The following is a 13,757-nucleotide window of genomic DNA, read 5'->3' on the forward strand; positions in this document are numbered from 1 at the left end:
AACTGCCCTAAACGTCTGGGCCAATCCTGGGTTTGGCCCTCGCTGCCTTCAGCGTTGTGGATGAGTAAATGAGACTTGTGAAGGTACAGGCTCCGTTCTCCTTGTTGAAATAGAAACGTTGGCTGAAGCTGGGCCACGGGTGCTTTGTACCCAGCGCTGCGGCTGGAATCACTGCTCCCCCTGGGGCCGATGCTGCCGTCCCCATCCCTGCCGGAGCCCACCAGGGCTGAACCACAACCCATCTTTGCTGGAGGGTCCCAGGAGATGAGTTGTGGGTTTTCCTCTCTCCTGCCTGACCCAGCATGTGCTGGATGGAGCTTGAAATACCCCCGGGCACCGCGTTCCCAGGCTCTGCACCGCTGCCCGCACACGCAGGGGTGTTCCATGGCAAAGTGACCTGACACGAAGGCAAACTCCTTGGAAACCAGTAGAAATGATTTATTCGGTGCAAGGTAGAGGTTGTTGTTTGAGGGGCTCGCTCTGACCCTTGGTGCTGTTCTGTTCTTGCGTTTTTCTCTCTGTCTGCGAGACGCTGTGCAAAAGCTTTTATGGCTGGTGGAGGTGTTGGAGCCGTGCTGGGCACAACTGGAAAACCTGAGGGCGCTGAGTTAATGAGCTGCATTTAGGCATCAAAATAAATTGGGGCTGGTTTTTCTCAGTCGCTGAAGGTGGGGAGGATGCGGATGGGGATGATGCTGCTCCCTGAGGGCCTGGGGGGGAGAGGTTTTCTGTTTGCCTTCTCCCAGCTGCCAAGGGGTTTGGTGGGTCCCATCCCTGCTGTTTAATGGGAGCCCAGACTTTGTGGAACAGCAGATGCCTGTGGGTATCAGGGTTTCACCCCGATAACCTGAGCCCCCTCCAGGCTCTTGTCCCAGGGAGGGTGGCAGCAGGGACCGTCCCCGAAGCCTTCTCTTGATTTCTAAAGAATTTTATACGTGTATATAAAAAAACCCACATTAAAAAAATCCCAACCCTAAACTACAAAATGCTGTGGTAGGAGTGGACGTGCAGTCGCCGGCTGGGGACAAAGGGATTCGGGGAGGGGACATCACTGCCCCAGCCTTTCCGTGGGGAGGGAGAGCAGGGGGCCAAGCGGGTTTTGGCAGCAGGGGGGACAGGACAGGGCTCCAGGGTCTGCCCCAGCATCCTTGGTCCTGTTCCATGGCAGAGGTATCGTCTGCGGAGCTGGGGAATGCAATGGGATGGGGAGGGAGTGGGAACACGGGCACTGCCGTCCCCGTGGGGTATCAGGGCTCCCAAGAACGTGGGTGTTTCCTACCTTCTTGCCTGGGTTTATTAGCTGGGGGTTGGCGAGTTTTCCTGCCCAGGAGGAACACATCAAAAACCCTCAGTTAAATAATAAGGGGGGGGAAGGAATCAAAATATGACACCCCCCCGGAGCTGGGGAGGCCAGGGCAGGGTCCCGGGGCAGCCGGTGGGGACATCGGCCATGGCACGGCCGGGACAAGTCCTGTGTCCGGGGGACAGTGGGGTCTGCTCCTCAGAGCTCCTCGTGGATCTTCTCCCGGTCCTCGTCTGACTTCAGCTTCAGCTCCTCCGAGGTGATCTTCCCGTCCTGGTTGCGGTCCTGGTTCTTGAACATGTCAGCGATGACTTTCTCCGGGTCGGAGCTGGGCATGAGACGGCCTTTCCCTTCCGCCACCTGGCTCTTGATGAAGGTGGAGAACTGCAGCGGGGAGAGGTGAGAGATGCAGCTTTGCTCCGTGCGGCAGCGAGGATGGGGCAGGGACAAGAGCTGCCCTCGGTGTCCCTGCCCGGTCCCAGCCCTGCCTGCACCCAGCAGCGATGCTCTGGGCTGGAGGGTTTTCCTGCACAGCTCTTCAGGCTCCCGAGTGCCCAGGAATCCCAGAATGTCAGGGGTTGAAGGGCCCTGGAAAGCTCATCCAGTGCAATCCCCCCATGGAGCAGGAACACCCAGCTGAGGTTCCACAGGAAGGGGTCCAGGCGGGTTTGAATGTCTGCAGAGAAGGAGGCTCCACAACCCCCCTGGGCAGCCTGGGCCAGGCTCTGACACCCTCACCGGGAAGAAGTTTCTTCTCCTCTTTCAGTGGAACCTCCTGTGTTCCAGTTTGCACCCATTGCCCCTTGTCCTGTCACTGGTTGTCACCCAGAAGAGCCTGGCTCCATCCTCCTGACACTGCCCCTTTCCATATTGATCCCCAGGAATGAGTCACCCCTCAGTCTCCTCTTCTCCAGCTCCAGAGCCCCAGCTCCCTCAGCCTTTCCTCACACGGGAGATGCTCCACTCCCTCCATCATCTTTGTTGCCCTGCGCTGGACTCTCTCCAGCAGTTCCCTGTCCTTCTGGAACTGAGGAAGAGCAGAGCCCTCCAGGTGCTGCCCCCCAGGACGAGGTTCCCTGTACCCCCACTTCCTCCTGCACCCCATGAACTCAGGGCCATCGCTCACCTCATCGGCGGGGATCTCCCCATCCTTGTTCAGGTCCATTTGCTCGTAGAGATTCGCCGGTGGCTCCCCGTGCCAGATGAAGAGGTAGCCCTCGGGAACACCCTCCTCCATGGAGATCAGCTCCACCTCGAAGCGGAGCACAGCGCTACCTGGCACCCCCCGGGCTGAAAATACAAGCGAAGGTGGCTGCATCACAGGGGGAGCCCAGCAAAGCGATGCCAGTGATGGGTAAAAGCCTCCCAGCCCCTCTATGGGGCGAGGGGGGTGTGAAGGAGCCAGGGATGGGTTCAGGAAAGCAGACCCCCCCATTTGCGGTGCCTGGGCAGCCCTACCTCCGCTCTCCCCGTGGCCCAGGTGCGGGGGGATGATGAGCACCCGCCTCTCTCCTGCGCACATGGTGAGGAGACCCCTGTTCAGGCCTTCGATCACCTTGTTGGTCCCCAGAGTCACCTCCTGGGGCTTCTCGTAGTCGTGGCTGCGGGAGGCACAGAGAAGACCACGCAGCTGAGAAAACTCCCCAGACCCAGCGGGCAGCCCCGCCGTGCCCCAAAATGCTGTTCATTCCATCCCGCTGTGCCCCAAAACCCCGCGCCCTCCATCCTGCTGCACCCTGAGGTTCCGCACCCTCCACACCCCAAAACCCTGCACCATCCATCCCGTGGTGCCCCCAAATCCTGCACAGTCCCACTGCCCCGTGGCTGATGCTCCAGTGCCACCCGTTGCAAAGAGCTGGTGATGCTCCCGGGGCTGCTCCGCTGTCCATCCGCCCCCCAGCTCAGCACCCACCAGGATCCGTCCCTGTGAAGGAAAGGGGTGCTGGGGGGAGCACGCACGAGGAGAAGAGCTTGGTGCCGTCCAGCAAGGAGCAGTTGTAGTGGTAGCGGACGAAGTCTCTGTCGCGGGTGGTGACGTTGCAGCCCTCGGGCCGGTACACGGTCTCGATCTCCACCGGGTCCTCGGGGTTGTGGAAGTCGATGATGTGGACGTCGAAGATGAGCACGGCTGAGCCGGGAATTTTGTCCCCTGGAAGAGGAGCACAAGGAGAGCTCCTGGAACACCGCAGGATGGTAAAAACCTTTACCTATTTCTTCCCATGCCACATCCATCCCTTGGAGCCTTGGTGTCAGCCGTTCCATCCCCACGATGCCCAGAGCCCTGGGGATGGTGGTGGCCCTCGGGGTGGGGAGCTGGCCCCGCTTGGCCAGCACTTTCTTGATGTTAGCCCCACATTGTGTGGGTACCCAGGGCTGGAGGAGGGGATGCTGCAGCCCGGGGATGCCGGACCCCACAGGGCTGCCCTTTACCTGCTCCGTTCTCCCCGTAGGCCAGGTGTGGGGGGACGACCACCCGCCGCCTCTCTCCCACGCAGACCCCTTGCAGGCCCTGGTCCATGCCGGGGATGATGTAGCCCTTCCCGATGTAGGTGTTGTAGGTGTGATTGCGGGAGTAGCTGCAGAGAGAGGAGCCCCCGGTACCATCATGGAGGAGACCCTGGCCCGTCCACCCTCATCTCTGCACCCCAACCCTCACCCCTGCACCCCAACCTGCACCCCTATTCCCCCAGGGGCCCAACCTTGCTCCAACAAACAGGTTTTCTCTTTTTTAGCCTATTTCATGCCCTTTACCACCTTCTCCTCCAGCCTCTCCTTGCAGCCATCATGGGGCAGGAGAAGACATGGGGGGATCTCCCCATGCGGCCGCTTCCCTCCCTCACCTGGAGTCGAAGAGCGTCCCGTCCATCAAGGTGCCGTTGTAGTGGTAGCGGACAAAGTCCCCGGTCACAGCCCTGCGCTTGCAGGACTCCGGCACCTCCAGGTGCTCCAGGAAGACGCCGTCCTTGGGGTTGTGGAAGTCAACGAGCAGCACGCTGAACACCAGCGATGCCTGCGGTGGGATCACAGTCCCTGGGGAGGGGACGCAGGTCAGTCCAGACAAGGGTCCTGGTGCACCGTGGGGGGCTCTGTGCCCAGGGAAGGGGCCGGGCGCGATGGGGCGATGCCCAACTCACCGTAGCCCTTCTCCCCATAGGCCAGGAACGGGGGGATGACGATGCTCCTCTTCTCCCCGGCGCACATGCCCAGCAGCCCCTGGTCCATGCCCTTGATCAGCCAGCCTGTGCCCACGTAGGTGTCGTAGGTGCCATTCTTGCTGTAGCTGGAGGGGCGGCATGAGGGGGTTCAGCTCTGGGGCCATATCTGCTCCCCCCGGCTATTTTGGGGGTCACGAAGCTGCCCCAGCCCTGCTGGGGTGCAGAGTGGGAGAATGCGGGGAGGCTGCTCTGAATGGGGTGCAGCGTGGGCCCCCGTGTCCTACCCTAAGCCAGTGTCTTTTTGTCCCTGCCACCCTGCTGTCCCCACCCCACGGCAGAGGGTGCACCCGAGCTCCAGAGCCCCACATCCCGAGGCGAGGGTCCATCCCGGCGCCCCGTACCTGGAGTCGAAGGGGGTGCCATCCAGCAGCGTGCCGTTGTAGTGGTACCGCACAAAGTCCGAGTTCTCCACCGTGCGGTTGCAGCGCTCCGGTTTGGACAGGGTGGTGATCTGCAGCTTGTCGTTCTTGTTCCAGATGTCCAGCATGACCACGTCGAAGTACAAGGTGGCATCCGGGGGGATCAGCCCCGCTAAAGGGGCAGCGGCAAGGACAGGGCATCTTAGTGAGAGCAGCAGGGACTCTGTCCCCCAAAGGCACATGTGCCAGTCCCCAGGAAAGCAGCAGAGCCTGGGGGGGGTTAGGACCCCTCCTTCCCTTCTCAGGCACCGCTTGCCTTGGCTATTCAGTGCCCTGGCAATGGGGCCGCCGATAGCCCAACCTCCATCCCTGGGGGTTTGCTGCTTCCGTCCCCCCGCCGTGCCGCAGCCCCTTACCCACACCGATGCTGCCGTAGCCCAGGTGGGGGGGCACGATGAGGTGTCGCCGCTCGTTCACGCACATGCCCTGCAGCCCCCGGTCCATGCCGGTGATCAACCGCCCGACGCCCACCACGCCGGCCACCGTGGCCCCTCGGTCATAGCTGGGGCGAAAGGACAGACCCGTCAGCGACTCGGGGGCACAGGGCGAACCCCCCAAAGCTGCTGGCACTGGGGGGGCTCAATGCCGGCACCGAGGTGGATCCAGAGCCAGACCACCAACCCTGCAAACACCAAGGGACGGTGCAGGGCTCTCGGGTGCTTGTGCACCCAGGTGCAAACAGCACTTCTGCTGCTTCCAAATCATTCTGCACGTGGCACCTTTGGAGCTTTACGAAGCGATACCCCAGGCTTCATTTTCAAACTGCACGTTTGTTTTTATTTTTAAATATTAAAATACCCTAAAAAGCAACTGGGGAGGCTTCAGGTAAATTGAAATCCTTCATTTTAATGTGCAGCTCACACTTTCTCCTGGCAGCATGCGGCACAAGTCAGGACAAGGAATTATTTCAGCAGCGAATGTCCCCAGGCTCCCATTGCACTGGGGCTCGCAGCACTGGCAGCACACGGCTCAGCTGCTTTCTCCCCCACACATGCTCACAAGAAATATAAGACACATTTAACCGGAGCAGAATCCCTTTGTTTTCTAGGGCTCGGAAGAACGCCGGTCTGGAAAGTGTTTGTTCATGCACAGAGCCCCAGCACAGCCCAGTTTGTTCCTGTCCTTTCACCGTGCCCCTGATCCTTCCCTGCTCGCAGTGCTGCAAATCAGGGGCTGCACTGATGTAAACACCGATTTACAGCCAGCGTGAGCAGAGCAGGATCGGTGCACGGGCCGAGGAGAACTCAGACCAGCGGGAGCGAAGCCTCTTAGCTAATGAACGGGTTTAACCGCTGCCACGTTTCAAAGTGCTTGAAGTGTTTTCCCTGCCTGTGCAGCGCATGCAAAGACGTGTTTTGGAGTGAAAAATGTCTCACTTAGGGCCAAATCCTGCCCGTGCCTGAGATGGGCTTCCCTGGGGGGTTCCCGGTGGGTAGGGGCTGCTGGAAATGGGGTGCACAGGAGCTGCAGCCCTGGGTGCGGGGGGGACGGCTGCATGTGGTTCACTGGGGGCCACACCGGGGACCCCCGCTCTGACACATGTCACATGTCACCCCAGCACCCACCAAAAGCCCTCCTTGGGGTCAGAGCCGCAGGACCAGGAGCTGGCCCGAGCAGGCAGCTCCTCGGGGTGCAATGGGGTGACACCCGCGGGCTGGGGGGGGACGGCATGCAGGGATCCCCTCCGCAGCACAGGGCTGCCCGGGGCCGCATGCATTCGGTAAAGAGCTGAGGGCGATACCTGGAGTCAAACTTTTTGCCATCTTTAAAGGTCCCATTGTAGTGGTAGCGAATGAAATCCCCCATCTGGACTTCCCGCAGGCAGATTTTGGGGATATAGTATCTGTCTATCACCACGTCTTCCAAGGGGCCGGGGTCAGCCAGCCCTGGGGTCCCCAGGATGCTCAGCAGGAGGACGAGGCTGCCGGGGGCCATGGCGCTGGGACGCTGCTGCCGGCGGAAAGGCTCGGAGGGGGGAAGGCGGAGAGGTGGGGCCAGCCCCGCCGCCCCCTCCCGCGGGACGGGACGCCTGCCCAGCCCCGGCACGGCTGGAATTTCTGTACACGTGTACCCCGGGGCCTGGCGCCTGGGCCTCGCCAGCCGCGCTCCCACCGGCATCGCCGCGACAATTCCCCCCAGCCGGCGGCAGCGGGACGGAAAAGTCACGGCAACAAAGCTCCACGTCACGAGGCTTTCATTGTCTTTTTTTCTTCTCTATTTTTTGGGCAGTTCCTTCTGCAAAGGAAGAAGTCGGAGATATTCGGAAGCAAGTTTGTGCAGCTGGAGTCCCATCCCAGCCCCGCTCGCTCCGGGTCCTAGCGCTGGCTGCGCTCCTCCCATAGCCAAGATGCTGCTACTCGGTCCCTGGCGATCAGGCAGAGTAAATATAAGCAAATAACTGTTTTAATAAGAGCTACTGCTCTTCAGTTTGGTGCTGGCAGATCTTTTATTGAGTGGCAATGCTTAAAAATGTGAAATTACCCCTCTGACAGTCTTACACAAATAGGAACAGCACTAAATGCACGCAGACGTGTTGCCCGCACATCCCTGCTCCCCCGAGACCAGGAGATGGGCATCGCGGTGAGAATCCTTGGCAAGTCCCTGGTGGGAAATATGACAGTCCATAAACCCAAATCTGGCTTCTCTGGCTACTCCTGAGAGCAAAAGCTCAAGCAAAGCGCTGTCGACTCCCTCAAGCCCAGCCCAGGGATGCTCTGCAGCTCCCCAGTGCAGCACCAGCAGCTTGGGGGCACTCGGGGCTCTTGTCATGGCACAGCAAGGTTGGGGTCTGACTCTGGGCAAGTGAGTGCTTACTTAGGGGTGACAGCACCCCAGCCTGCATGCTATTGAGCTGCTTGTCCGCAGGGAGGTGCCGGGCACTGCTAACGGCCTCAGCAGCGTTCTGGCTCCTGCCAGCACCACTGTCCAGCCGGCAGCAAAGCGCTGGGCTTGGGCTGGGGCCAGCGTGGCCATGCCAAGGCCTGGCGCGGCGCGGGCCTGGGATCTGGCACGGCACGTGTGGCCTCTGGCTTGGCACCCGCCAGCAGCAAACCCAGCTCCGGCACAGCCAGGCTGGGGGATCCTGCCAGCGGCCGCACGCAGCGCAGTGTGACACCGGGTGCACCCTGCGGTGCCCCTGGGCTGCGGGACAGGGCGCACCCCAGCACACCCCACTGTGCAGTGTGAAGCGCTGAGCACATCCCGGGGGCCCTGCGGCTCCCAGCGCACCCACAGCACCCCAAGAGCACCCTCTGGAGCACGCAGCACCCCGAGAGTGCGGGGCATGGAGTGACTCCCCGCAACGCGAGCGACCGAGCCCGCTGTGGGGAGGGCGCAGCGCTGCGCGACCCCCCCCCCCCCCCCGAGCGCACCCCGCGGGCGCTGCGCCAGCCGCGCAGAGCCGCACTAAGACCCTGCGCGCACCGCCGCGCACCGCCCCCTTCCCCGCGCCGCCCGCCCCCCTGCGCGGAGCGCTGCGCGGCCAGTGCGCGGCGGCGGCGGGGATGGGCGGTGCGGCGCTGGCGCTGCTGCTGCTGGCGGCGGGGCCGTGCGCGGCGCAGTACGAGGAGTACAGCGTGCGCGGATTCCCCGCGGCCGCGCTGGAGCCGCTGCAGCGCGCCTACGCGCGGGCGCTGGAGCATTACGCGGGTGCGGAGTGGGCGGAGAGCGCCCGGGAGCTGGAGGCCAGCCTGCGCCTTCACCGCCTGCTCCGCGACAGCGAGGCGCATTGTCACCGCCGCTGCGCCGCGCCCGCGGAAGGGGACCCCGCGGAGGAGCCCCACGCGGAGGAGGAGCCCGCGGCGTGGGAGTGGGAGCGGGAGCTGCAGCTCTTCGGGCAGCTGCTGCGCCGGGCCGGCTGCCTGCGCGCCTGCAAGCGCGACCTGCCCGTTTTCCAGCTGCGCTACCCCCCCGCGCAAACGCTGCGCGACTTCCAGCGCCGCCAGCCCTACCAGTACCTGCACTACGCGCTCTTCAAGGTGAGGGGCCCCGCGGGCGTGCAAATGCCGCGCAACGTGGCAGGGGGTGGGAGTGAGGGGCTTCCATGGGCTGGCGGTGGTGGGTGTCCGGTATCGGCGTCCTGTCCTGCACTGCTCGGATCTGCAGCTCCTCTTCTACCCGCTATCCTGTGCCCCTCTGCTCAGCCCCGCCATCGGTCACACCCCCATTTGTGCCTAATCCTGCACCCCTCATCCTGCACCCCTCATCCTGCACATCTGACACCCTCCTGGCTCCTCCATCCTGCCCCTGCGCCATGGCACGTCAGCATCATCTGGGATGCATCAAGCAGGACGTGAGGGGTGCGCCCGGGACTGGGGGCCACTGTGGTTTTGTCCCCACTGCCACCCTTGCGTTGCCCTTGTCCCCCAAGGTCCTCCTGGCCTGGCAGAGGGGAGGGGGACACAGGGGATGCCCCAGCTGAGGAGCCCGATCTGGTGGGTCTGATGCCACTGTGATTGCTGTGGGACATGTGTCTGGATGCTCCATCAGGGAGAAACGCTTTCTTGGGCTCACAGGGCAGAAGTGGAGGGAGGTTTTGTAAGGGATCAACCTGGGGTGACCCCCCCGCTTTGGCCAGAGCAGCTCTGGCGGGGGACCCTTCCCTCCCCAGGCACTGGTGCTGGTCGGGGTCCCAAGCTGCGCCACTGGCCGGCTGCCGGTGAAGATGCTGCTTTAGTGCTTAGCGCTGCTGCCCCGCTCACCTGGCAGGGGTGAGGGACAGCGTGGCCTAGATCCTTAATGCCTTTTCCTCTTGCTCGCTCTGGCCGAAACCCATTTCGTGGATGGTTTGTTCATCCCCCCCATAATCTCACTCCACTAATGTTGCAACCCGAGAGCTCAGAAAGCAGCAGGGAAGTGGGAGCAGCTTGGTGACAGTGCCCAAGAAGAGCGGATGGTGGATCAAACCCACAGCACGTGGATCAACCCTAGCTGGATGTGGGGGTCCATGAGGGAATGAGCTTTCCCGGCTCCCACCACAGGCACAGAGGGGGACATTGGTGTGGCTGGGTTTATGTGTTGTCCGCAGACCCAGATTCTGTCTGTCCATCTCTGCCAGTGGATGGTTGTGCAGTCCAGGTCCGGCTGGGTGCTGAGCTCCCCGGTTGCCCCCCGGCAGCCTGCTGCACCAGCTCTCCCTCCCTCCCCAGTCAAACAAGATCGAGAAAGCGGTGTCTGCTGCCCACACCTTCCTGCAGAAGAACCCTAACCATGAGATGACCTTGAGGTACCTGAACTATTACAGGACGATGCTGGATGTGGATGAATACCTGGTCGACCTGGAGGCTCAACCCTACGAGGTGACGGGGATGGGGCAGGAGAGGGATTCCCGTGGCTCGGTGTGTGCTTAGTCCTGCTGAACCCCCAGAGCAGCGGCTCTCCCTCGCTCAGCCCTGCTTGCCCACCTCCTGCCCCAAAAAGAGCATTGCTGGGGATGGAGCCACCTTGGGGGGAGTGGGTCAGGTTGGTGCTGCAGGTGGGCAGAGCCGGGCTGCAGCACCTGGCAGAGAGGTGAGCGGTGCCCACTTGATCCCCGGCAGCCGATATTCGTGCGGTCGGTGAAGCTGTACAACAACGGGGATTTCCGGAGCAGCGCGGCCGACATGGAGCAGGCGCTGGCCGAGTACTACAAGGCGTACGAGGACTGCCTGGCCGGCTGCGAGGGCGCCTACGAGCTGCAGGAGTTCAAGGACTTCTACCCGGCCATCGCAGGTGAGCGGGCAGGGGGCCGGGGGCTGGCAGGCTGGTGGGGGGGAGCTGGGGGTCACAGCGCCTGACGCCTCCCCCCAGACCACTTTGTGAGCGTGCTGCAGTGCAAGGTGGACTGCGAGACCGAGCTCACCCCCAACGTGGGCGGCTACTTCGTGGAGAAGTTTGTGGCCACCATGTACCACTACCTGCAGTTTGCCTACTACAAGCGTGAGTGCCAGCGGGAGCCGGGGGGCTCAAGGGGCACGCTGGGGTGCTGCGGAGCCCTGGGCGGGGTGTCACCCAGCACTGCTCCTTGCAGTGAACGACGTGCGGGACGCGGTGCGCAGTGTCTCCAGCTACATGCTCTTTGACCCGGGCGATGCCGTGATGCAGCAGAACCTGGTCTATTACCGCTTCCACCGCGAGCGCTGGCGCCTGCAGGAGCAGGACTTCGAGCCTCGGCCGGTGAGGACCCCCCAGCGCCCCATCCCACAGCTCTGCTGCTGGCAGAGGAACTGATGTGCCCCCTGCTCCCTCCCTGTGCCCAGGAAGCCGCCCGCTACCACAACCGGACAGCCGCCCAGAAGAAGATGCTGGAGTTCGCCAGGCAGTACCTGCAGGCTGACGATGAGGTCGGTGTCAGCCCCGGCACGGGGTGCAGCAGCTGCTTTTGGGGGTGCTGGGTGGTGCGGGGGGGTGCTGTGAGTACTCTGGACCAGGGCCCTTCCTCAGGGAGGGGGATCTGAGCCCCAAACCAGCCCTGGAGAAGAGGCTGTGGCCGGGGCCGCTGAGCCCCGCTGCCTCATCCCGCCCGTCCCGTGCTGCAGATGGAGGTGGACGGCAGCGAGGGGCTGGAGACGCGGGACCTGCCCTCCGACGGCGAGTTCGAGGGTGAAGGTGACTACGAGGAGAGCTTCTTCGCAGACTGGTGGCAGGAGCCCAAGACCAAAGGGGACAAAGCCGATCAAGGTTCCTGATGCTGTGCCGCAGGGTGGGGGGGGTCCTGCCGGTGCCCCGGTGCCATCGAGCCCTCCTTGTTTGCAGAGACCCTGCAATGAGCCAGGCGAAGGGGCGCCTGGCTCCAGCGGAACTGGACAGCGGTGGCTCTGCGATGCCATCCCAGGGACACCGGGCTTGGGGCTCCTGCCAGCTGTCACGCAGAAACTCCGACTCGCAGGGAAAGCTGGCTTTGCCGTCTGGACCTCTGCTGCCCTGAGCGCAGCCCGATTCCCTTTGGTGGAGCCCCAGCACCACCAAACCTCCCCACCTACTCTGGACCTCGCCCTGGGCCACCACTGTCCCCGGTGTCCCCAGGAGCCCTGGCTTGTGGCAGTGCCCTGCAGCACCGGGGTTCTGTGAGTGGTGTGTGAGGACCGACCTCATGTTGTTTTGAGGGGTTTGGGGGGTGCCCCCGCTCTGGGAGCAATGCACGGTGCTGCCGGAGCCAGGTGTGTGTGCCGGTCCTGCCCCTGCTCAGGGCTCCCCGGGGCTCCTACCCTGGTGCCTCCGGCCTCCCGTCTGCCCTGCCAGCCCCTGGAGCCCGGGGTCCCTTCGGAGCCCACGGCTCGGTGCTACAACGGGTTTCCCGGTGTGCCGGCGTCCCCGTGCCACTGTGCGGCTGCAGCCCGGTGAGGCTGCGTCGCCCATGCCCTGCATGTGCCTTCAATTGTCACCACACCAGCCCTCTGTAGCCTTAAGCTCCGTTAATTTAATACTTCCCGACTTGCACAGTCGCTTTTTTTGTTTTATATTTACTGGTGCTGAACTTTTTAAATAAAATCTGGACCAGTCTTTTCACGGCTGCCTCCAGCTTGGGGTTCCCTGGCACTGGGGTGTGCTGGCACCGCGGGAGCTGGGTGCTCAGGGTGGGAGACACCCGGCTGTGGGAGAGACAGGGATGGGTTGGGGGGCTGGATGCCCCCATGAAGTAGGGGAGACCCCATGGGGGACTTGGGGACCTGGGGAGCCTTGGGGGCCATGAGAGCAACCAGGCTCTTGTGGGGCTGGGGGGTCCCTGAGGGGGCCACAACCGCAACTGGGACCCTTATGGGGATGTGTGACCCCCATTGTGCAGGTAAGGCTGGGGGTAGGCACTGGAAGGTGGGGGCAACTTGTCTCACCCCAATATGTGTGTTTGGGGTGTGATGTGCATCACCTGCTGGTTGGTTTTGGGGGGTGCATCATCTTGCTGCTGCTCCAGAGGGTGCAGCCTGCGTGCCCCGATACTGGTCCAGGGTGACAGGGTGGGACAAACCCCTCCCACTTGTATCAGGGTGTTTTGGAGCCCATTTTGTAAGCCGCCATCACTGCTGACAATATCCCTGAACATCCCATCATCACTTCTTCCTCCCGCACCAGGTCCAATCCTGCTCCCTGTGGAAATTGGCTGCGAGGACTGAAACCGAGAGGCTGAATCACCGCGTTGGCCCGGGGGAGAGAAGGGAAGGAAGGGGGTGGTGGGGAGGCTGCCAGCACCCCACCCTGCCCTGCCCCGGAGCTCCTGTTTGCCAGGGCTTTCCCAGCTCTGCACTGGGGCCAGGCACTGGGATGGGGGACAGGACTGAACCCCCAGACCCGCAGGCAGGGCTCGGGGCTCAGGGCAGAGCTAAGGGAAGGCAGCACTGTTGGTGGGAGCTGCCCATTGCCGCCCTATGCAGGGCAGGGCTGTCCTGTCCCTTGGGAGGAGCGGGGTTTGTCACCGATGGGTCACGGCCACCCTTGGGAGGGGAACCCCAGCCCTTCGGGGTGCGGCCGGCGGCGTTAGCGCCTGGATCAGCGGGAAGCGCTCAGCCCAGCGTGCTGGCGTCGCGGCCCCGGGGGGGCAAAGGCTTGTTTATCTTCCCAACAAGCCAGGAGAGGGTGGCACAGAGTGGCCTCCACCCTGCTCTGACAGGTGCCCGGGCACCTGCGTCCCCTCTCAAGCCTCAAACTCACGTTGGGGCACATGGCTCCTTGCTCCTGCTCCTCTTCAAGCACTGGGTGAAGCCACTTGCATCCTCGGGCCGGGGTCTCTGGGGTCGCCTCGGTGCTCCCATCGCAGCTGCTGGGTGCAGAGGTGCTGGGTCCGGTGCTCTCAGTAGCACCGGGCAGGAGCAGCAGGGTGACCCTTGCAGTGGCCAGGGCTGAGGGCAC

General features: G+C 63.0%; 2 protein-coding genes across 2 annotated transcripts; one reads left to right on the plus strand and one right to left on the minus strand.

The window, feature by feature from the left end:
* Nucleotides 1-414: 414 nt before the first annotated feature.
* On the minus strand, nt 415-7,208 carry FKBP10 (FKBP prolyl isomerase 10). Its single transcript, XM_065856264.2, has 10 exons — nt 6,679-7,208; nt 5,294-5,439; nt 4,860-5,049; nt 4,438-4,583; nt 4,144-4,333; nt 3,734-3,879; nt 3,263-3,452; nt 2,762-2,904; nt 2,430-2,593; nt 415-1,687 (listed from the first exon to the last, which is right to left on the minus strand). Exons 1-10 carry the CDS (start codon nt 7,053-7,055, stop codon nt 1,502-1,504), a joined length of 1,878 nt encoding a protein of 625 aa, XP_065712336.2. The 5' UTR covers nt 7,056-7,208; the 3' UTR covers nt 415-1,501.
* A 1,206-nt stretch (nt 7,209-8,414) lies between these two features.
* Nucleotides 8,415-12,422, plus strand: P3H4 (prolyl 3-hydroxylase family member 4 (inactive)). Its single transcript, XM_065856268.2, has 8 exons — nt 8,415-8,914; nt 10,085-10,234; nt 10,475-10,646; nt 10,725-10,853; nt 10,945-11,090; nt 11,174-11,257; nt 11,453-11,594; nt 11,670-12,422. Exons 1-8 carry the CDS (start codon nt 8,441-8,443, stop codon nt 11,681-11,683), a joined length of 1,311 nt encoding a protein of 436 aa, XP_065712340.2. The 5' UTR covers nt 8,415-8,440; the 3' UTR covers nt 11,684-12,422.
* Nucleotides 12,423-13,757: the final 1,335 nt, after the last annotated feature.

Source organism: Patagioenas fasciata, chromosome 22 (assembly GCF_037038585.1).
Source record: "Patagioenas fasciata isolate bPatFas1 chromosome 22, bPatFas1.hap1, whole genome shotgun sequence".
Classification (NCBI taxonomy): Eukaryota; Metazoa; Chordata; class Aves; order Columbiformes; family Columbidae; genus Patagioenas; species Patagioenas fasciata.

Excerpts from the sequence above, each read along its gene's own strand:
- P3H4 (XM_065856268.2), top strand. The coding sequence starts at position 8,441 with ATGGGCGGTGCGGCGCTGGCGCTGCTGCTGCTGGCGGCGGGGCCGTGC. Across the intron at positions 10,235-10,474 it reads TGGAGGCTCAACCCTACGAG|CCGATATTCGTGCGGTCGGT; the intron begins GTGACGGGGATG and ends GATCCCCGGCAG. Across the intron at positions 11,091-11,173 it reads AGGACTTCGAGCCTCGGCCG|GAAGCCGCCCGCTACCACAA; the intron begins GTGAGGACCCCC and ends CCCTGTGCCCAG.
- FKBP10 (XM_065856264.2), bottom strand. The coding sequence starts at position 7,055 with ATGCCGGTGGGAGCGCGGCTGGCGAGGCCCAGGCGCCAGGCCCCGGGG. Across the intron at positions 3,453-3,733 it reads CTACGGGGAGAACGGAGCAG|GGGACAAAATTCCCGGCTCA; the intron begins GTAAAGGGCAGC and ends CTCCTCTTCCAG. Across the intron at positions 1,688-2,429 it reads GGGAGATCCCCGCCGATGAG|TTCTCCACCTTCATCAAGAG; the intron begins GTGAGCGATGGC and ends TCCCCGCTGCAG.